This window comes from the organism of the source record quoted next, unplaced genomic scaffold (assembly GCF_019419815.1).
Source record: "Pyrus x bretschneideri cultivar Hongxiangsu unplaced genomic scaffold, Pyrus_bretschneideri_v1 Contig22, whole genome shotgun sequence".
In the NCBI taxonomy this organism is placed as follows: Eukaryota; Viridiplantae; Streptophyta; class Magnoliopsida; order Rosales; family Rosaceae; genus Pyrus; species Pyrus x bretschneideri.
This window is the reverse complement of record NW_025999524.1, coordinates 6,343,015-6,365,838: the sequence shown is the minus strand read 5'-3', so window position 1 is coordinate 6,365,838 and position 22,824 is coordinate 6,343,015. Positions and strand designations below refer to the sequence as shown.

The window sequence follows — 22,824 nt, the reverse complement described above, 5'->3', positions numbered from 1 at the left end:
AATATAAGAGGAAGGAAAGAGAGGGAAAAAAAGGGGAAGATAATCCTACTCCATCTCTTGTTCCTTCTCCTCTCTCTCTTATATTTGAGTTTACTATTTAGATTTTAGGTACAAAAACCAAACACCGCCAGCCAGCTATAATCAATCAAATCGATGCCATCCAAGACAGACACCAACACCGTCGTTGGAGAGCAGCCACGGCGGCACCTACTTCCAAAGCCTCTTGAACTCGACCCGCCCCTTCCTCAGGGGTGAGCTGGAGTCCGTTGACAAAAATCTGCCTTCTCTGGTGGCCGTGCTGCGCTCAGTTGGAGCTGGCGAGTGCTGGCACAAGCACGGCACCTTTCTCGAACACCTCGTTGACATCTACCGCATTCTCAAGATATGGAAGGCCCCTGACTCTGTCTGCCTCTGCTCTGCGGCCTCTTTCACTCCGCTTATTCCAATTCCTATCCTATGTCAACCTTGCCATCTTTGATCCTTCCACAGGCCGCGAAGCCGTTCGTGCCCATGTCGGGGAGGCTGCGGAACGCTTGATTCACTTGTTCTGCATTGTCCCCAGACAGCCTCTCATCCACGACGACCTTTTGTGCCACTTCACCGACGCGGAGCTCGTGGAGCATCTCAAACAATCAGAGATGTCGCTGCAGCAGCTGCAGAACCAATCGGAAGCCGCAAGCCCGAATTGTAGTTGGAGGAACAAGTTGCAGAGTCTTGTTCCAGCAAATGGGGATACAGTAAAGCACATAAAGACCGGGGAAGATGTGTTGGTATCGAGGAGGGTGGTTGCAGTGTTTGTCCTGATGACCATGGCAGATTTCAGTGATCAACTCTTTGGTTTCCAGGACGAGCTCTTTGATAACAAAGATGGCCGCCTCGAGTTTAGGGGCAACAACTAGGGAGCTCTGTGGCCCCGCGATGGCATGCCAGGGCTTTGGATGAATTCCATATCAAGGATGGCTGCAATATACAATTTGATAGTGAGAGAGGAGGAGATGTTTATCCAAGAGAAGAAAACTATTAGTACTGCTACTGCTGGAAGTGGAGGGGGTGAGAATGCCGGGGCGGACAAATGTAGAGATGAAGACATCGAGCAGGTGGTGCCACCAGTGTTTGACAAATGCACAAGGGTTCTGGATGCGGAAGAGCATTTGGCTGCAAGGGAATTGAACTGGGAAGCTGTATGTGATGTGTCTCAAAAACAGGGAAAGAAAGGAGAGGACAGAGCTGAAGAGTTGCTGTTGAGGTGTGTTGAGAAGAACCCTTTCCTTGGGGAGCCGCATGTGGTGTTGGGTCAGGTGTATTTGACAGAAGCAAGGTTTGAGGAGGCGGAGAGGGAGGCAAAGAGAGGGCTAACCCGGATGCTGGAATGGGGGAGTGCTTGGGACAAGAGGATGACTTGGGAAGGATGGATTGCTTGGGCAAGGGTGCTCCTCATGAAGGCAAAGGACAGAAGCTGGCCACAAACTTCCTGGGGCATCGTCAACTTGGGCCTTGTCAGGTAGGCCGAGGATCCATCGCCATCGCCAAGCTTAACCACGGCATATCTACATTCAATAATTTTTTTTTTTGAATACATCGATATTTTTACACTAAGAGGAAGAGGACTTCGGCTAAATCTATATTCAATAATTAAATAAAAGAATTCCCGCTGCCAGTTTTGGAACTCTTTGTCGGTAGGCGATTTCATGCAAATAGGGAGATTGAGGATCTTGCTCAACAAGGAAGATGGTAGTCCATATAATCAAGCCATTACTTCCAGTAAGGACTAAGGAATACGGATTGCTTTATTACTACTGCACTTTAATTTTATGGTCTAATTCTCTAATGGTTACCCACTTCTTTGAATGTCTGATGTATCATTTCACTCTAAAGCTAGCGCAATTAACGCAACCTGTCTAATCCAGCTGATGTTTCATCATTCACTTTTGATATATATATATAAGGGAACAAAATAAGTTAAAATTGAGGAACGATAGTTTGACAAATTTCTCCGAATGTTCAACCACTTTCTGACTAATATTACAAAATTACACACAAATATACGTACATGACATGCTACTAAAAAACATTTGTCTCAGTACAAATTTTGCAAACGCATTTTCATGACCAAAAATGCTATTCTTGCTTTTATACTATATATGTTGTAAACTTTTCTAATAGAGATGAAACCTACATATGTTAGTGAATTCTACTTTTATTAGAGAGGTAATACAAATATGGTATGAAAATATGGTAAGTGTAGTATAAACAAGCATCACATATGGAACCGATCGGCAAATTTACAATAGTCTTCCTTCCAAATTAGGAAAAGTGAATAATCATGAGCAATCAACAATTAAGCAAGCTCTTGGAGTTAATATAATTAGCTCAATCTGAACCATCCACTCATCCTCTTTTTTTTTTAATATTATCACCATCATCATCATCAGTAGTCAGAACCCTTTTTATTTTTCTAATTAATTTTGATTAATGTTGATTATATTCAAGATTGTCATTTCATACTATTTAATTAAAAGAGATGCAATTGAGTGGTTAATTTCTTTCTCCAGTTTAGTTGGCAATAATTAATTGAGACTTGATACTGAAAGATAACCTGATCGATCAACGTTAATCTTGTAATGCATTCGAGCTTAGACTTGGAAGCGTTACAAAAAAAATAGGGTTCACTCGTCTAAAGTGTTTGGTTAACTCATGCTAGTTTTTTTGCCTCAATAATAATAATAATAATAATTCAAGGCACATACTACTCATGTTTAAAAAGAAAAATAAAGAAAATGTTATAGTAGTATCGTGTTATTGAGTGAGTCTTAAAGATTTAAAAAAGAAAAGAAAAAGAGAACTTGTGTTGTAATTATTAGCCCGTGTGATTGGATTGGACTACATTAAGAAAACTCTTAAGTATTGTCCTTTGCCTTGAGAAGTGACAAGTGATATTCGAAGAGTCCACACCAATTAATTACAATTGGAATGGAAAGACAGGAGGAGAAATGATAAGGCCTTTTGTTTGGCACAAGAAAAGATTGTGGGAGGGACCTGTGGATGGCAACGATAACGAGCATTGCGCCACGAAATACAAGGGAAGGGAAGGGGAGGGGTTAACTTAATTCCCTAATTTTTATTTTATTTTTTAATATAGGGGTTAATTTGTAAAAGTGAAAAAAAAGCTGGTTGATTTGGTTGCGGAATTTGAATCTAGTGCGCTCCAACGTTCAAACTGGAGAAGGATCCTCGTGATCATCAAACGGTCACATTACATGTGAGGAAGCGAGATACAAGTTCCATTTACTCCCCGAGAGCCGACCTCACCTCTTTTCTTTTGTTTTGGTTACTATAAGTAAGAGACGCAGACACTTGAGAGTTTCAGACATGCATTATGTCTCCTCCTCCTCCAAACCAAATTATTACATGCGTATTCTCTCTCTCTCTCTCTCTCGCACACACACACGCACTTTTTGTAATTCCATTTTTTTCGTTATTCATCCTAGCTAGCTATTAAGTATTAATTAATTACATACTTGCTGTCTAAGTGTCTACGGCAAGCAGGGCAAAGTCCCCCTCCTCAAGCTCCTCCACCCTCCTCTCCTGCTGCTACTGCCTGCTTTCCAGCTTTCACTTATTCTCACTTTCTCCTTTTAAATATATTTATCATTGTTCACATTTTTTATGCTCTGACTTAGACCTCCTCCTCCTCCTCCCCCCAAAATGAGAATGCCGGTCCTCCTCCTCCTCCTCCTCACATGGAGATGGCGATGGAGATGGGTTCGTATTTCCAATTCCAACCTATCATTGCTCATGTTTTTATCAATCCTGCTGTGTTCTACATCCTCAGTGTCGTCGTCATCTCCGGCTGTTTGCTCAGAAGCAGATAGAGCCTCCCTTCTCAGCTTCAAATCCAGAATTTTCAAGGACACAACACAAATGCTGTCTTCGTGGACGGGCAGAGACTGCTGCGCCGGAGGCTGGGAAGGTGTTGAGTGCAACCCAGGTGGTAGGGTTACTGTCTTGCAGTTGCAGCGCCCAGCTTCCGGACCTGATTACATGAAGGGGTCTCTCGCCCCTTCTCTTGCCAACTTGAATTTCTTGGAGGTACTCGTTATCAGTGGGCTGAAACTAATTACAGGTCCAATTCCTCAGACCTTCTCCAATCTCATCCACCTCACCCAACTCGCCCTCGAAGACAACTCCCTCTCTGGCCCCATTCCTTCCGGTCTAGGCCGTTTGTCCTCCCTCCAGAGCCTCTCCCTCAGCGGCAACCGTTTCAGCGGCCACATTCCCCCAAGCCTAGGCCATCTTCTCCATCTTCTCCAACTAGGTTTAGCAAGAAACTCCCTCACAGGTCCTATCCCACCCACCTTTCTAAATTTCCATGCTCTGCAGTACCTTGATTTGAGCTTCAATGCCTTGTCCGGCCCCATTCCAGATTTCGTAGGTCGCCAGCTGCAAAACCTTACTTACATTGATCTCTCCAATAACCAGTTATCTGGTCAGATGCCCATTTCCCTCTTCAGCTTGTCCAAGCTTTTGGACCTGTCCTTGAACCACAACCAACTGACTGGCATCATCCCTGTTCAGGTTGCCGGACTCAAATCTCTCACCACTCTTTCGTTGAGCGCCAATCGACTTACAGGACGTATTCCGGTATCCATTTCAAGATTAAACAACCTTTGGTACCTCAATTTATCCAGGAACGGGTTTTCAGATGCTTTGCCTCAGACCCTTGCCAGGGGCATTCCTTCTCTCTTGTCCATAGATTTGTCTTACAACAATCTCGGTTTAGACAGCGTTCCATATTGGATCAGAAGTAGACAACTCAGAGATGTTCATCTTGCTGGCTGTCAATTGAGAGGATCCCTCCCAACATTTACAATGCCTGATTCCTTGACCTCTATTGACCTCTCTCACAATCATTTTACCGGTGGAATCTCAGAGCTCCTCACCAACGTGACAAGCTTGCAGAGCCTCAATCTCTCCAACAACCAATTGAAGTCGAATCTTTCAGAAATCAAATTGCCTGACGCAATTTCTTCCGTTGATGTGCACTCAAACCAGCTCGTGGGATCTCTCTCAAGAATCTTAAACGATAGGACAAGCAGTTTTTTGGAGTTTTTGGATGTCTCCCATAACCAAATTTCAGGTGAAATTCCAGAGTTTAAGGCAGGCTTGAGGCTCAAAGTGCTCCACATGGGAGGCAACAAGATTTCCGGTCACATCCCCAATTCAGTTTCAAACCTGACTCAACTTGAAAGGTTTGATGTATCAAGGAACCAGATGACAGGCACCATCCCTACAAGTTTGGGGTTGCTGGTGAAACTGAAATGGCTCGACGTGTCCGTCAATGGGCTCACAGGAAGGATTCCAAATAGCCTATTGGGGATTGAAGGGCTCAGACACGCAAGCTTCAGGGCAAACAGGTTATGCGGAGAGATCCCACAAGGGAGACCATTCAACATTTTCCCTGCAGCTGCTTACGTGCACAATTTGTGCTTATGTGGCAAGCCAATGCCACCTTGCAGGGGCAGGGGAAAGAAACAAGAAGCAAATATGATGAGCCAGTAAGAGGCTGACTCAGACTTGAGAAAACATGAGCATTTTCATTGATATTACATGTAATATACAAAACAGCACGTAGGACAATCTCCTGGAAGAGCCAAGATCCATCCAAGATCCATAAAAGATAGTAACTTATTATCTATTTATCATATTCACTTTTAACTTAAGAAGCCTCATCTATTTACATACCTAGAATAGAAAATGTACGTTCTTTCCTATGTCAAGCTTATGCTTACACATTCAAATTACAGAGAATCATTTGCTTCAGAAAGTGCCTCACAACGGAAACAAGAATTGAGACCACCAAGATTGCAGAATAAGAAGTGGAATGAATCAAATGATGACAACCGACTTATTTTCAATGCACTTTGTAATTTGAAATGATACTGCAAGTAAGCACTAGGCAATTCATGTTTCAACATACGCCAACCAATTATAACACAAAAACACAAATGGAATTGAAATGCTCAACTACTAGATTTGCATTCACAAGTCCACCAAGAAAAAAGGATGCTCGTGAATCAATGAAGAACGATATATATTATAACTAGTTTCAGGAAAGCCGTAGATAGCTCAGATACAACCAGCCTCAGAATTTACAAGAATCTAGAAACATGCATCAGACTCATTCCCTCCAAACAGAGAGGAACATACAACTTTCTATGAAAAGGTTTGTCAAACTAGACTAAAACTAGTACGCTAGTACTACTCCTCATCACCATCAGATATTTCTTCCTTCCCTTCCTTCTCTGAAACTTCTTTCTCCAAAACCCCTTCAGCTGTTCCACCCTGAATTACCACAAAGAAAAACCAATATTTAGCAAGAGCTAAAATAACAACAATAATAATAACACATTCGACAACTACAATGAATAAGTCTTACATCGCCATCTCCTGCAATGCCACTCTCCAGTGCTCTTTTGTACTCTTGTTTAAGCTCAGCAGCTTTATCCACATAGGGCTTCTTCTCCTGAACACATTTTACATCAGACACAAGAAGAAAATAGGATCAGACAGAGTCTAATTACCATTTCCTGTCCACAGGATTAGATTGAAGGTCACGACCAAAACCATAAAGAAGAAAAGACAAATGAATGCAAATACAAACCTCATCAGTCATAGACTTCCACTTCTCACCACCCTCCCTTGTAACCTGAAATTCCATTTTAAAGCTACGGCATTCGAGGTTGCACAAACTCATCAAATCATAGCATATTATACAATAATGGAGTGCTGAAGTTGATAACACTATAGACCGTCTTAACACCTTTGGAATCAGGATTAGCTTCCTTGTAGGATTTCCTGAAATCATCCCTGCAACATACAAAATCCCCAATTGACCTCAAACAGCATCTCACACAAAACGGACATCATTCAAATACGCAGCAGATACAGCAGTTTTACATCATTGATAACAGGTCAGAGAAACAGAAACAACAGGTGAGAGGAGAGATACAGGAAGAGGAAGAAGGCAGTGAGAGGGCGCTTGGGTGCATTTGGATCTTTGTCCTTCTTGGCTCTCTTTGACATCTTTGGATGTGATGTGGCGGTAGTGGATCTCTTTCTGCAAATATAAAAAATTGAAAGAAAGATGTGATACATAAATCTCACAACAGAGTGACAAGTGCAACGGAAGAGGAGAATGAGAAGTAATTACCTCTCAGTCTCAGTGGGAGGCTTCTTTTTCAATTCAGGGGGCCTTTCCACAACTTGAGCCTCTGGAAATTCATCCCATTTCCCAATTCCCAATTCCCAAACAAAGGAAAATCAGATATGCTACTCTCATTTCTCAAAATAAGTAGAATAGAAATTACACAAGATAAGCAAGGCAAAAAAAGAAAAAAAAAGCAGCAACCAATTACGCACTGAGATTGAGCTTGATTTTGGCATCGAGGCTACAGCTGTGCATGGTGATGAGTGCCACTGGCACGTCCTTGTTGCACTCATCGCTGCAATTTATCACGCACATTTAACTCAATTATTCAACACAAACACTACACATCTATTCGACTAATGGATAGACCCTAAATCCAGAAGAATTTAACAAAGGAAAAAAGAAAAAACAGAAGGATGGGGAGGGGTTCAGGGTAGCAAACCATCGGGCAAAGGCACTGCCATCCTTGACGCGAACGAGAGAAGGTGGTGGTGCTGTTGACATTGACAAGGAGTTCTCCTCAGTCTCAGTGGCCTCCACTCTCTTCCTTGCCTTGGTCGGGTTCGATTTCATTGACCCTCCTCCCATTTCTCTCTTCTTTTTATTTTTCTTCTTCTATGAAAATAAAATGAAATTATGAAAGGAACTGAGCGGAACGAATACTAATATATATTCATATAAAAATGTTTGAGTTTGAACTTTGATGAAAATACGAGGGAAAATTTTAGAATCCCCGCCCGCCAGATTTCGTTATCATCCATGTTTGTTCCCTGTAACTTTCCCCAATTTTTGACGGTCTAGATTTAACGCCTCTTGTGCCTTCTTTTTTTGGTCGAGTCTCTTGTGCTTTCTGATATGTATGTACATCAGTACATGTACCCCCGTGTTCTCAGCTTCATTAGTGGTTTCTTTATTCAGCCCATTCTCTTTTTATATTGGGCTCACAGTTTGGCCCGCAGTTAAGCCCGACCGGAGCTCGACCATCCTCCCAAATGGCAGGATCGGAGTCCAAGCAAGCTGGCCTGGGCCTTTCGATTGAAACCAAGACCTGGCCCAATTCTGAGGCTTATCCGACCGTGTGGACAGTTTCGTGTTAGTTGTGTTGTGACTCAATGTATTTCCTTGTTCCAAGGAAGGAACCAAGCAAACATGGTTGTACTTGTCCACTCTCCATCCAACCGTCTCTCGTACTCGTACAAGAAGAAGTGAGATGAAAGAAGAAAGAAGGTGGCATTGCATGATAATTACTCCAAATTCCAGAGCACAAGAAATGCCCCACTTATTATCCTCAGAGAAATGCTAGTAAGACTTACTTTAAAAACGAGTCTGACAAAAACTTCTCCTTCCACGTGTTTTCAGTTGTTCAACTAAATTTTTGTTACTAAAAATTATTAATCGAATACCATGACCCCTTTGTCCTTGTAAAATTAATTAAACAAATTGAGATGTTACAAGAATACAAAGCTAATTATCCTCCACAGTAAATGAATTTGCAAATGTGTTGAAGTGAAGATTCCTCCTTTTTTATATTAGTTAAATTTATTAATTTCCTACTTTTATTTTAATTTACATTTTAATTTTGGGGTTGAGACTCTCCTAGTTCTAATTCAAGATCTCTTCCATTGTCCGTTGTTCTAGACGCAACACTACTCTCTCTGTCTCCGCCTATCGTATTCTCCCCTCGCCTGCGCTGCAAACCCTATAAACGAGTGTATGACAAGTGCAGTGACAATCGGCCATTGTAGCTTTTGAAGGTACGATTTCTCCTTTTAATGAGTAAAGTTTTGAACTTGATGACGAATTGACCCACTGGAGCTGCCACCCACTGCATGTTCCATCTTTGCAATTCGTCCTTTTCTTCTGGGTTTAACTTAAATATTCTTGTTGGCTACCTTTCGTCTCTTCCAAATTTGTTCCAGTCGTTCAAATTTTCAAAGGTTTCTATGGAGATTTTTATTTATTTTTTATAATTTGGTAGGATGTTATGAGAATTTTGTAAGCAAAATCCTATTTGGAGACGACAGGGTCAAGTTAATCAGGTCTTTGCGAATTGTGATGATACGATTCCAAAGTTTTGTGCTTTTGAGGTTAGATTTACTAGCAACATCAAGTTTCAATAGAAAAGCTTTATCCTTTTGGTTTAGGTTTACTATTAACATCAGGGTTCCCTAGCTAGCGAGCAGTCTACCACCTCTTTTGCTGAGTTCCTGCTTGGAAACTTCACCCCGAGATAATGCTGAAAAATTTACTTAAATTTTATGATGATCAATCAAATGATCAGTTAAACTCGATGATTATCAAGGGTCAATCAAATTACTCATGTCGACTGCCTAAGTCCTAGCACATATACCTTGGTATACGTTATACCCATATGAAGTCAAGCGATAAATTCTTTTTCACTGGCTTGCATTGTTCGGTGAAATCTTTTTCATCCTTAATCAGAAAAATCAACCTACTTTTGTTATATGCTTTTGTTTTGTACTGTAGTTATTGTATATATAAAATGTATTTCAATTCCCAGAAAAGTTTATGAACCTTCCTTTTTGCCTCTTTTTTTTTGTGCACTTCAAAATAATCTGCTCAACTTATAAATCTTGTGTTTTTTGAAGAAGGGGGGATGCCCTTTCCTTAGATGTTTGGTCATGCGGATCATCTTTATGATTTCTTTGATTCAACTTGGAGGCATTGCTCTTTTTTAAGTGGATGGATTGGCAGTTTAATCTCAAAATACTGCACAGACGTGGTGAGTCACTTTTAAATTTTAGTAAAACCTGTTGCTCCTCTGTTTATATTGCTGCACCAAGAGATATTAAAAATACTTCACAATTTCAGATTTGGTTACCTGCAAGGAATTCACTTTCTAAGTTGGCTGAAGAAAGGGAAACTCAATTTTCAACCTCCATGGCTCAAAGGGAATTTATAGATATTAGTTCATCGGATAGTGAATTAGAGATAGAAGAAAGGGAATATGGCAACAGCAGAGTTCTTCCAAGCTCGCTATCTGGACCTGGCTCAAATCCAAGGAGTAGAGGTTAGATTGGGTTTTGTATTTTAATGGCCTCCCTATGTTTAGAATAAGTTGTAGGTACCATTAATTACATGACAATCGGTGAAATTTGCAGATTATTTTGGGCAGTCTAGAAACGTGCCTTCTCCTAGAAGAGCATATGCTTCTAATGGCAACTCTCCTAATATTAATCAGCACACACAGGTGAAACAGAATTTTAATCCCAGTTCAAGTGATGATATAAGAACCTCAAATCGACATGCTGCTCGAGCACATAATGGTTATGCAGAACGGCCTCAAAGTAATCATTCACAAATTTATAATATTTCTGTTAAGGACTATGAAGCTCATAAGAGGACCCTTCCGCCGTCTATGCAGCTATCGGCACCAAGTACTTATGCAACTAATGGCAAGGGCCTTATGAGAGACTATTCAAGTAGGGGCTATGACAATGAATTTAATAGGTCTGAGAGCAGTGGGAGTAGGGGCCAGCCTCCCTCTTTCATGCATGGAAAGTCATTTTCCACTTCACAGTTTGCTAGTTCAAGTGACCCTGCATACCATGGTGGGACAGGTGACGATAGGGTGGCTGGCAGTGATGAGAGACTGATATATCAAGCAGCATTAGAGGTATTTCCGTACCATTTCTGACATTGTTCCATTGCTATTATTGGTGCAGTATGCAATTTAGTCTTGATTTCTTTGTGAGGTTCAGTAAAAGAAAAATTATCAGGGATTGAACATTTGTGAAGAAACCTTAACACGATCAGAAACCCAAAAGGGGCCAAAACCATGTATTGTGCAAAATGAATTTTGTTCAGTAGTCTTTTGGTAAGAAAGAATTAATTTCAAGGTACGAATCTTTGGGGCCAAAACCAGTTTGAAAGGGAACAAGTATGTCCCTTTCTCATGTTGTGCTAGTAATAAAAAATATCTATCGTCATCTTTCCTTCCATGTTGTCGTAATTATACAGAGAGATGGTGGGTTTATGCTATTTCTTAAAGTTGTTGAGGAATTTATGGGTAAGACAGATCTCATTAATTGCGATTGTACCAGGGTGTAGCAATTAAAATCTTAACAGGATTGGTCCTAGATATTGTTGTCTTAGTTGCAATCTTGCAGAACAAGGAATCCTCGTTAAAGGAAGTTTGGTTCTTGCAGGATCTCAATCAACCAAAAGTTGAAGCTACTTTACCTGATGGTCTTCTGTCTGTCCCTCTTCTACGACATCAGGTTTTTCTCTCTTTTTATAATTATTGCTTTCATCATTCTCTTGAATTCATCATTTTCATGAACTCAAGTTAAGTTTATGCCCATAGAAAATTGCTCTGGCATGGATGCTTCAAAAGGAAACTAGAAGTCTGCATTGTCTAGGTGGAATCTTAGCAGATGATCAGGTTATTCAATAACTTCTGACCTCAAAATCTAAGCTTAATGTACATATTTATGCGCTACTTGTATTCATAATGCTTTTATCTTACAGGGCCTTGGTAAGACCATTTCAATGATTTCCCTTATACAAATGCAGAAGTATTTGGATTCAAAATCAAAATCTAGAGAGTTAGGCAATCAGAAAACTGAAGCTTTAAATTTGGATGACGATGAGGACAATCCCAACGGTGGTTTGGATAAATTGAATAAAACTGAGCAACCTGATCATCTTCGATCAATTCCAGAAGTTAGTACATCTTCACGGTCAATCAGAAAGCAGAGGCCAGCAGCGGGTACATTGGTTGTGTGTCCAGCAAGTGTTCTTCGACAGTGGGCTAGGGAGCTGGATGAAAAGGTTGCAGAGGAAGCAAAGCTGCGTGTCCTTATTTATCATGGAGGCAGCCGGACGAAGAATCCTGAAGAACTGGCTAGCTATGACGTGATTCTCACAACATATGCTATTGTAACCAATGAAGTCCCAAAACAACCTTTAGTTGATGACGATGAACCTGATGAGAAAAATGGGGAAACTTATGGAGTACATTCCGATTTTTCAAGTGATAAGAAGAGAAAAAAGGCTTCGGTTGTTAATAAGAAGAGAAAGAGGGGCAAAAAAGGAATTGACAGTTCATCTATTGATTGCGGTTCTGGTGCACTTGCAAAAGTGGGTTGGTTTAGGGTGATACTAGATGAAGCTCAGACGATTAAGAATCACAGAACTCAAGTGGCTAGAGCGTGTTGTAGCCTTCGAGCAAAAAGAAGGTGGTGTTTGTCTGGTACTCCTATACAAAATACAATTGATGATTTATACAGTTACTTTAGATTTCTTAGATATGACCCCTATGCTGTATATAAGTCATTTTACAGTACCATTAAGGTTCCAATATCGAGAAATTCGATCCAAGGATATAAGAAGCTCCAGGCAGTTCTGAGGGCTATAATGTTGCGCCGAACAAAAGGTGAATATACTGTTCAGGTTATTTGATTTGCTTGATAGTTGGTGGATGTTTATATTTGTGCACTTTTACTAATCCATCAAGTTGGATGTCTTACACATGAGGCTTTGCTTTCTCATATTGAACTAGGCAACCACTTTCTGTGAGTTTCAGAATTCCATATTGAGAAAGGGGATATTTTCTGGCTGAGAAATATTGGCAAAAATAGTATGGTCTTAAGCCATGCTTTGTAATTTGGACTTGCTTAAAACATCTTTTGTTTCATTATTCAGTTGTTTCAGTTGTGTGCCCAATTACGTTATGGTATTTTGTTGTTTATTTTTTTATGAAAATATTCTTAACTAGTTCTGATTTACTATTGTGCATTTCTGTTCAAGTTTATTTTGTGATGTGGTAGTTTATCTGATCAATTTATTCTAGTTCTTTACATACTGTTTGGACAAACATGTTACTAGAAATTGTTTGTCACCGTGTATGTAGGTTATTAATAAAGTCTGTTATTGTTTGACTCTGTGAACTAATGCAGTTGTGGTTGTGCTCGTCTAGTTTGACAATTTGGAGTAATTTTGACTTAAACTCATTGGTGCTTTTCATAATTATTTATTTTATGCAGGAACATTGATCGATGGGCAACCTATAATTGAGTTACCACCAAAAACAATAAACTTGAGTAAAGTGGAGTTCTCATCTGAGGAGCGTGCTTTCTATACCAAGCTAGAAGCTGATTCACGCACTAAGTTCAAGGTGCATTCCGTTTCTTTCTTTTTATTCTACTTGAGACATCTGATATTTCTTTTGAGTAATTTGAGATGTAAGTGACAAATACTGCTGGTGGATTTATTAATGGGAAATAGATCTGCGCTGTTCTAATGGACCCTATACATGCTACTTAGTTGGATTTTTTGAGGTAGATTAAATTGCAGACTGGTACAGGTAGGAATTCCATGCTATAATATTTACAACCTGCAGTTTGTGGAAACCTGCAGTTTTGAGGAAGATTCGTTTGTGATCTCATGAAGATTTAATTTGGGTTTATAGATATTCGTATGCTGATATGTATTGTGTGAGTGTCTTGCAGGCATATGCCGCTGCTGGCACAGTGAATCAAAACTATGCAAATATTCTTTTGATGCTTTTGCGCCTCCGGCAAGCTTGTGACCACCCTCAGCTTGTTAAAGCATATGACTCTGACTGTGTCGGGAAAGATTCTGTGCAAATGGCAAGGCGACTCCCAAAGGATATGATTTCCCATCTTTTGCATCTTCTGGAAACTTCATTGGCCATTTGTCGTGTATGCAAAGTGAGCTTTCTTGAAACCCTTCCCAACATATTTCCCTTGTAGCTTATAAAGGCTTGTAAATCTTTGTAGACTTAAAAAAAAAAAAAATTATGTTAAGTTAATATGAAAACAACTGTTTTGGAACCGTTCAGCTTCGTCGTGCACACGTGGAAGGCTTTGATGACTGCCTGTTCCAATATTAAATGCAGAGTGTTTCTACTCTTTGCACTTCCTGTTTAGGATAGTTCCTATAAATCTTTGTTCTGCTATGATATAGTATAAATACTATATGCTTTTAGTTAAGGGCTCAGCCAATTGTAGGAGATATAGTGCTTGTACTTACTATGTGAAATTGGTGTCTGCATTTCGATTAGTTTAAAGCAAAGCAATTTGTTTTCTTTTGTCATTTTCTCGATTTATTTCTCCTATCTGAAAATATGTTATTTGAGACAATTAGGTTTTATAGCTGTTAGTAGCACGGGACCTAGAGAAGGTCAGTGTCTCCTTTTCTAATTTTCCCAGTATACTGTGCATGATTGCAATGAAACCTTATAATAAATAATTCCTTTGCATCATGATGCTTAAGATTGAAACCATTGACTTCCTTTCTTAGCTCTTGTTAATTATTATATACTTAAGCATTTATCTCTCCTGAATTGTAGAAGTCTTTCTTGTGTGTCTAACACATTGTTTTAAGCCAAAATGACTTTAAAACGTTGAAAGAAAAGTATAGTCACGCTTAACTGGTTTTGGGACGTTTGAAAGAAAAAGAAAAAAAAAAAAAAAAAAAAAAACTGGTTTTGGGGAGTTGGGAGGAATCTCGATGCACTTAACTAGGAAATTTTTGTGCTGAAGATTCTCTTTGCGAATTGTAAGTGTCAGATTATTAAAAGAACATTGGGTGGGCCTTTTTAATTCTTCCTAGTATTTGATGCTTTTGGCAGGATCCACCTGAAGGCCCTGTTGTTACTATGTGTGGCCATGTATTCTGCTATCAGTGTGTTTCAGAACACTTGACGGGTGATGACAGTACATGCCCTGATGCTGGATGTAAAGAACAAGTTGGTTCTGATGTTGTTTTCTCCAAATCCACTCTCATAAGTTGCCTCTCCAATAATCTTGATGGTACTCCGATGAATTCTGAGTTGGGCGAGAAATCAATTGTGTTACAAAATGAGTATAGTTCATCTAAAGTCAGAGCTATTATTGAGATTTTGCAGTCACATTTGGAACATAACTCTACTGGAAGCAATGGAGACCCTGCTTTTGGAACCGAAATCACAGATAGTATATATTCTGGCTTTTCAAGCTCACCAAATAATGGACCAATCAAAACGATTATTTTCTCCCAGTGGACTGGCATGTTGGATTTAGTTGAGGCATCATTGAACGAGTATTGTATACAGTACAGAAGGCTTGATGGTACAATGAGTCTGGCATCAAGAGACAGGGCTGTCAAAGATTTTAACACTGATCCTGAGGTTTTGGTCCTTGTCTTGATAAATTGCTCAAATAATGCAGAACTGCTTCTACTTTAGTTGTTCATTTTTACATGGTTAACCCTTTTCCTACCTCAATCTGGTCATTGATTTTAACATCTTTAATGGTTGAAATATTTTGTAGATCATTGTTATGCTCATGTCACTAAAGGCTGGAAACCTTGGTCTCAACATGGTTGCTGCATGTCATGTTATCCTTTTGGACCTGTGGTGGAATCCAACTACTGAAGATCAAGCTATTGATCGGGCACATAGAATTGGACAGACCCGACCTGTTACTGTAACACGTTTCACAATTAAGGATACAGTGGAGGACAGGATATTAGCTTTACAGGTATGATCTTGCATTTACTATTTCTGCCTTCCATATTCGATTTGCTGTGCCGATGTACTTTTTCTTTTGGTTTTCTTTTCCGCCTAGTTCTGATTTGTAAAGAGAAAAGGTTACTGTTTTTTCTGTTATATTTAGGAAATATGTATCTTTTAGGCTCACATGAAATATCCAAACGGAACTTATGTCAGATCTAAGTCGTCATATTGTGTCATTGACTACCATGTTTTGCAGGAAGAAAAGAGAAAAATGGTGGCATCTGCTTTTGGTGAAGATCATGGTGGGGGCTCTGCTACACGTCTGACTGTCGAGGATCTGAGGTACCTATTTATGGTCTAGAACACAACCAAGCGATTCACAATCGTGCTTTTGGCTTGGGTATCTTTGCTGTCTCAAAGAAAAGCTGATCAGGAAACAAAGTTTTTGAGAATTGTAGCAGTAGCAGTTGTAGTAGTAGTGCCCGATAATGTAGGCTCTTATGGGACTAATGGATGATTTGCATCCGAACCTGCATCTGTTTTTTTTTTTTAACTTCCCGGGCCGAAGACGGCATTTTTGTTCCCATTAAGTGGTGAGGAGCGAGCGAGCATAGGGCTAGGGTGACTGACTGTGAATATTTTCTAATCTATTTTATTATACAAAAAGACTGTACTAGTAGTATGCCTTCCTTCGTTTTATTTTTGTTAATAACATGATAAATGTTGTTTTATGTGATAATATTTGCGACTATATCCGGAATCTGAATTTGGTAGCAGCTCTTGGTTTCACACCAGAAGCATAATACTCTATTAAGTCTGTGTTGACCCTAAAAATTACAAAAACCTGTAAGCTAACTACGTCCTTCGGTTGAATGTGGGGCGTGTCAACTCGTCGGCCGAGCTCGGTCGAGAAGTAAAATTCGTTGATGTCGCGTCGAGCGCGTTGTTGAGTTCTTTATCTTGCGACTGCGACCGAGGAAGGAACACTCTTTGTCTTTGGGTTCTAGAGCCTGAAGACAAGGCTGCCAGTTCTGCGAAGTTCACAAATCGTCGGCGCCCGATTCGATCACTGTGATTATATTCGTAAGAGTATAAGCACGTCGAATTGACACAAGTACTCAAAGGTGATGTAGGTCTTGATGGTGAATGTAGTTCGGCCATCAGAATGCCGAACTCTGAAACTCACTTGTGAGTATCCAATCATAAAATCATTCGGCGTCCAGCACACCGAATAACGAACTCGTGACACCTTGCTACGCCAAGAGAGCTAACAAGGTGACCCCTGCCAACAAGGATTCGAAAACTCTTCTCGGCCGAGACTTGGATAGCTAACCAGTCGGCTTCGACGCAGTGCTGTTTATCCAAACTGAAGATGCTCCTCGGTCGGTTGATTCTACGGTGACAGTGTTGTTTATCCAAACTGAAGGTGTTCGTCGGGTGCCTCCACAGTGCTGTTTATCCAAATTGAAGGTGTGTTGGTGAAAAAGAAAAGGAAAAATCTCAAGAAGTATGAGAGGCTTTGCGCAGGGCAATTGTCTGTTGAATCGAAGGTCCTCTGTATTGCATGATTTTTTTGTATTTATAGCCCCCATTCCTTGAGATCGAATCGCACCCTTATCCGGATTGGGAGTCCTTGTCCCGTTCCAACTCTACTTCGAACAGACCTACTCCCACTAGGACTTTGATTTTTTCCCTTTTCTGAGGCTTTGTTCTCTGCCGGCAGGATATCCTGGTTGCACCAGGACTTCCTCGACCCCCTCTGTTCAACTGGACTACTCCTTCTTAGGGTAGGACTCGACCGACCTTGTTAACCGGCCTGGAATTCATCATTCGGCTCATAGCATTTGACATAGCCTTGGGGCGAGCACAACCTTCTGCTCGGCCCAACAATATTATTTCGGGCCCAAACAGTCTGGTAAAATCTTTTAATTTTGTGTTTGCTATTTGATTTGTGTGAAGTCAATTATTGTATTATTATCCGAACTTGGGTAACTATTTGTTTCTGGGTTGTTATACATCTGAAGAATTAAGCAACAAAAGGAACATGGGTTATATAAAAAATTCTTGGGTGCTTCGGAGTATCCAGTACTCAAGTATATTATCAAATAAAGATATAATGGCTAAAATATCAAGAGTATCCAAGAAAGTTCCTGTTACATACAAAATACATCACATTCAATTAACAATATTATGATGAGAAGAAGAACCTAGTCCTAGTGAGGAAAAGTTGATGTCTTGAGCTCTTTAATTCCACTCTCCAGTCTCCAGTAAAATGTTGAGCAGTACTGGTCGACCTGCAAGGAAAATTGAAAGTTGTATTGCATATCCCAAACGAGCAAAGCTAAGCTAAACTTACAATCGACGAGTGAGTCATTTAGTCATATATTACTTTTATTGATTATGTTCAGAGCATCAATCTCACATAAAAATAATAATTGACTTTGTATGAACTTATAAGTAACTAGACTATTTTTCATATTGTTAATTAGTTTTTGGTGGAACATCAACTTTCTTCATGGTATCAAAGCACATTATCCCGCGTATGAAGCCAAGTTGCTACACGTGCTCCATGTTACCCGGTTTGTGCTAGGTTAGAAAATTAGCCACACGTGAGGAGGTGTGTTAATAGTACCAATCTCACCTCGAAAAAGAAAAGAAATTTGTATGTGTTTATACAACCTCATATTGCCAATCAATGTTAAAGTAAAACCTCTATTCCTTATATTTTTTTCGCAATTTTCACCAACAAATTCCGACTTTTTATAAAAGTCGTCATCATGATACATTCCCAACCCAAGGATTGTTGATACTTGATAAAACTAGGGCCTTCCGCTACTCCTTTTTTTATCTCTAACCTTGATCGAATAAATTAAAAGAGAAAACAAGAATAACAAAATCACTACTTGTATTCAGTAAGTCTTAAATCTTTATGGTATTCAAACACATTATCAAAAGTCTGTTTGATTATCATTTTAGTTTTTACTAAATTTAAGTTTCATTGTTTTAAAAACTGAAAATAAAAACAAAAATTGAAAGCGAAATAGTTACAAGTGATTTTCTTGCTAATATGAAAAAGGAGGGAAAGGGGGCCAAAAGTGATGTAATTGAGTCTCAGATGTCTACAGAAAATATGAAAAAGTGAATGCCTTTATAAAAGTGATTGCTTGAATGCACTCCAACTTGGGTTGGGGTGGGGTAGGCCAGAACTGAAAACCCTCGAGTGAGTAGTCAGTGAATACTACTTACTGTGTGTTGGCTTGGTATCACATGACATGCACGTCCAAAACGAAAACGGTGGTGGGGTTGCTTCCCTCCCAAAGGCCAAAGTAAGCTCATGATTCCATCTCAGCCTCGGCCTTGCTCGATCGATTGAATCAAAGAGAAAGAGGGAGAGAGATAAAAGAGATAAAGGAGATAAAGAGGGATGAGAAAGCTGTCGTGTTGTTGGTTAATTATTGTTTTACCTTTGGCATTGGGGCAATGTTTTAGAAAATGTACGATCAATTGATCATCTATGTTTTTGGTCAGCGAATATTGACTATAAGAGGGCTTCTCTTCGAGAATCCGGATTTTCTTTATAAGGATTTGGGGATCCGTAAATTATATATGTTCATCGTACATCGCGCAGTAAAAAATTATTTTAGATACTTTTATTTAAAATTAAATACAAATAAAACTTAACAAAAACTGATCACAAACACGATTTACGGTCTGGAGAGGATCCTGTTGGTCTCTTAGATCCTCATTCCTCATTATTAATAGTCTATTATATTTATTCCTCATCTTTACTTGTTTAGTTCATACTACACACACACACACACAAAAACGTGAAGTTTCCTCTTTTTTGACACACAAACGTGAAGTTTCCTCTTTTTTGACTCTCTTCATTTTCTTGACTTTTGAAATGTTTGATTCGTTTATATCATCGGTCATCTCAAGTTCCTTTTATTTAGCAACAAAAGAATTTTAATTCGTGCTTATTTTGACTCGTTAAAACTTTTTGTTGACAACCTTTAAACGAATTTTCGTTGCTAAAGAGGTTGTTCATTTATTTAGCAACTGTTTCTCGAGAACTATTTCGTTATTAAAAGTTTATTTATTTGAGAGAAAAACATGAAAGAGAAAATGAGAGAAATTGATACGGTTACCTAGCTTTCAGAAGCTAGTTCATGGTATCATATTGCGCCAAATTATTAATCAGCCAGGTGAAGAATGCAAAATTAGGAGGTGATACACATTAGGGGGAGCATCCAGGACACATACATGCTGTACTCTTTTTCCTTCAACAAGGATTTTTCACATAGGTTTTTTCCGGACAAGGTTTTAATGAGTCAACATAAGCATAATCAACACTATATCAATAATCCAAGCAAAGTTGTACTCTTTTTCCTTCGCGACGATTTTTCCTACTAGATTTTTCCTAGCAAGGTTTTAACATGTAATTGATAGTCTGATATAGATATATGGGCATCCAAGGAGAGTGCTATGAAATAGGTGTGGATGACCACATAAAACAAGCGTGTGGAGATGAAAGATGAAAGAGTAGAAGCCTTATATGGCTTAAATAGTGGAAGTTTGATTTTTACAATTTTGGTGTGTAAACTTTTGCCATGCATTAATTTGTATTGTAGACTTTTGCACGTTAAGAGTTCTATATAAAGAGCATGCAATGTATGATAAAAAATAAAAAATAAATACAAGAAAAGAAGACTACTATTTTCCTCAAGATTATTGCCTATCTTTTCTATGCTCATTTTCGACTAATATCAGTAAAGAAATAAACATAACGATACATTAATCTCGTTCTACTACAATCTTTAGCAAAAATTCTCTCATTTTTGCTTATTAATAACACTAAAAAAACACTACTCCATTTACAATATTTTATATGTAGTCACTTCAAAAGAACAAAAGCCACACGAACATATTTTAAAAAGTTTCACCTAAGAACCTCTTAGGACAAGATTAACTAAAAGACTATCTACTAAAGCTCACTTCATTGAAATCAATATATATACGTTTTGTCCAAATACTATATAGTTGAACTTGAATTTAAGCATATGTTCTAGCACAACATCAAAATTAAAAGGAAAAAAAAAAAGAAAGGAGAAAAAGGAGCTGCTAGGTACCAAATATAACAAATAGATAGTTTAGCAGACATTAGGTCCAAAACCTACAAAACCATTGGCTCCATCAAATGAAATTTGGATGCCCTCTTGCTGGATGTTGCCTATTATGGAAAGTCCGGAGGGCGAAGGAGCAAATGCAAAGCAAAAAGTGCCTTTGTCGTCCACCGGAATCAGAAAATTGCTCGCTGGAAGCGTCAGGATGGGCCCACCCGAAAAATAAAACGACACGGTCGGCACCCTAACCGACACGAAGCCGTTCAGGTCATAGCATGTGTCAAAAATGGACACTCCCGACGACAGCCGAGGGAGGCTGGCCGTCTGCTGAAGAAAGGTATCGCGGAAGGCCTCGTAAGCCAACGTAGGGAACCTCGTCACGGCGGTACCCGTGTCCATCACAACCCCTCCGTACCCCATCTCGGTTTGGCCGAATACATCTCCGGATATGGGTACCCGCATCCCTCCAACTCCTAGACCCGCCAGCCCCACAAGATAGAAACTCGGGGCCTGCGGGTTCCGGATCAGCGGGACCCACGAAGCACCCACGGGCATCGCCCCACGACCGAACTCCAGGGACCCTCCTCCTCCTCCGCCGGCTACGTTAGTACTTGTAGTACTAGAGCGGCCGCCACGGCTGACTAAACAGTAAGTGAAGGCACCTCCGGTCAGGCCGGCGAGCTGACCGACAAAAGACATGGGCCCGCCTCCAAGGCCCAAGAGACCAGCAGCTCCCACAAACATGCCGCGATTCATGTGGCCGCAGCCGATGGCGACGTTTCGGATGAGGGCGCGGCCCAAGGTAAGAGTTTCCAGGGCAAGCGTGCCCTGGGTGTAGGATCCGTCGCCGTAGGAGGCCTCGTAGCGGCATCGACCGGAGTGGCAACCGGGGTTCTGGAGGCGGCCGCAGAGGGAGGAGTCGCAGGAGACGCCAGAATAGGAAGCAGAGCGGGCGGGGTCAAAGATAGGGTCGGACTGGTGGTAACACTCGGTACAAGGCTGGCACTGAACCCACACGATGTCACTGCCGGAGTCAATAACCATGTATTGGTTTCGTGGCGGGCTCCCCACTCCTATCCTCACGAAGTATTCTCCGCTCCCTTGCTCCATACCCGACACCACCCCCGACCCAAAATCCAACGACTCTAACTCTGAGTTTGAGTCGTTGAGGAGGCGCCTCGTGAGGCTAGCAACCCTTTTGGCATCCCTTTTCATGCGTGCACGGAAAAGGTGGCTATGAGACGTATGGCTGCCGCCATTCCCATTCCTGTTTGAATATTGCGACGACATCTTATCTCTGTGAACCACCTTCAACTTCCATTTTTCTCCTCCGGATCCGCCATTAGTCCTTCTTTCATCTTCTTCTTCTTCTTCTTCTTCATGATCTAATTCATCTTTATCATCATCATCATTTAATTTGCTGCCGGTGGTGGTACTTCTGGTGACGTTGTATGCAGCCCTAGGTGCCCTGCTATTTATTTGAATCGTCATGACTGTTTCTTTCACGTTCAGCTCTTGAAAATCAGGGTACGTTGGGTAAGCAGTTGTAGAATTGGTGATGGTGGTGATGGTGGCGGCGGCGGCGGCGGCGCAGCTGCTAATTAGGAGGAGGAGAGCGGCCACCGTTAGCAGTAGTAATAGTGTTACTGCTGCTTTCACGCGTACGGCTGCCATGGCTTGTCTTTAAGCCTACTCCTAACTCCTACGTACTGTATTAAGTATAAAAAGCTATTCCTTTCTTGCAATTTGGGTTTGAAATAGTTGGGAGATGGGTTGTAGGATTATTTGGTTTGGGATTTGTATATGCAATCGCATATATAGAGGGAGAGAGATCGAAAAGGTGAGATGGAATAATTGTGTGATTCCCCATTTGCCCATGATCGATGGGCTCGGGTCTCTTTTGTTTTCATATTCCATTTTCGATTAATTGATGACATGAGAGGGAAGTCTACTATCTTGACTCATGTTCTAGGTTAGCTGGTAGCTATAGCGACGTTTCTTCAACTTTACTT

The 22,824-nt window shown here is 40.4% G+C and overlaps 4 protein-coding genes and 1 pseudogene across 10 annotated transcripts; 3 read left to right on the top strand and 2 right to left on the bottom strand.

Annotated features, from left to right (window-relative positions):
- Positions 1-88: 88 nt before the first annotated feature.
- LOC125477765 lies at positions 89-1,666 on the top strand (annotated as a pseudogene).
- Positions 1,667-3,319: 1,653 nt separating this feature from the next.
- LOC125477764 (DNA damage-repair/toleration protein DRT100-like) lies at positions 3,320-5,902 on the top strand. Its single transcript, XM_048585202.1, has one exon. The coding sequence runs from the start codon at positions 3,706-3,708 to the stop codon at positions 5,557-5,559; it is 1,854 nt and encodes a 617-aa protein (XP_048441159.1). The 5' UTR covers positions 3,320-3,705; the 3' UTR covers positions 5,560-5,902.
- A 170-nt stretch (positions 5,903-6,072) lies between these two features.
- LOC103943237 (high mobility group B protein 7-like) lies at positions 6,073-7,952 on the bottom strand. Its single transcript, XM_009353486.3, has 8 exons — positions 7,650-7,952; positions 7,420-7,502; positions 7,211-7,271; positions 7,010-7,117; positions 6,810-6,867; positions 6,662-6,706; positions 6,437-6,523; positions 6,073-6,342 (listed from the first exon to the last, which is right to left on the bottom strand). The coding sequence occupies exons 1-8, from the start codon at positions 7,793-7,795 to the stop codon at positions 6,259-6,261; spliced, it is 672 nt and encodes a 223-aa protein (XP_009351761.1). The 5' UTR covers positions 7,796-7,952; the 3' UTR covers positions 6,073-6,258.
- Positions 7,953-8,341: 389 nt separating this feature from the next.
- On the top strand, positions 8,342-16,371 carry LOC103943238 (helicase-like transcription factor CHR28). 7 transcript variants are annotated; one of them, XM_048584916.1, is made up of 13 exons: positions 8,342-8,509; positions 8,846-8,961; positions 9,820-9,950; positions 10,040-10,238; positions 10,330-10,844; positions 11,377-11,448; positions 11,535-11,612; positions 11,699-12,605; positions 13,216-13,346; positions 13,681-13,902; positions 14,826-15,362; positions 15,505-15,714; positions 15,946-16,371. In XM_048584916.1, the coding sequence occupies exons 3-13, from the start codon at positions 9,840-9,842 to the stop codon at positions 16,048-16,050; spliced, it is 3,087 nt and encodes a 1,028-aa protein (XP_048440873.1). In that variant the 5' UTR covers positions 8,342-8,509; positions 8,846-8,961; positions 9,820-9,839; the 3' UTR covers positions 16,051-16,371. The 7 variants fall into 7 exon arrangements, with proteins under 7 accessions (XP_048440873.1, XP_048440872.1, XP_048440875.1 ...); XM_048584915.1 differs by having other exon boundaries at positions 9,817-9,950; XM_048584918.1 differs by lacking the exon at positions 8,342-8,509 and having other exon boundaries at positions 8,745-8,961; positions 9,817-9,950; positions 10,330-10,418; positions 10,593-10,844.
- A 4,313-nt stretch (positions 16,372-20,684) lies between these two features.
- Positions 20,685-22,508, bottom strand: LOC125477529 (protein ASPARTIC PROTEASE IN GUARD CELL 2-like). The gene has a single exon (XM_048584702.1). The coding sequence runs from the start codon at positions 22,484-22,486 to the stop codon at positions 20,840-20,842; it is 1,647 nt and encodes a 548-aa protein (XP_048440659.1). The 5' UTR covers positions 22,487-22,508; the 3' UTR covers positions 20,685-20,839.
- Positions 22,509-22,824: the final 316 nt, after the last annotated feature.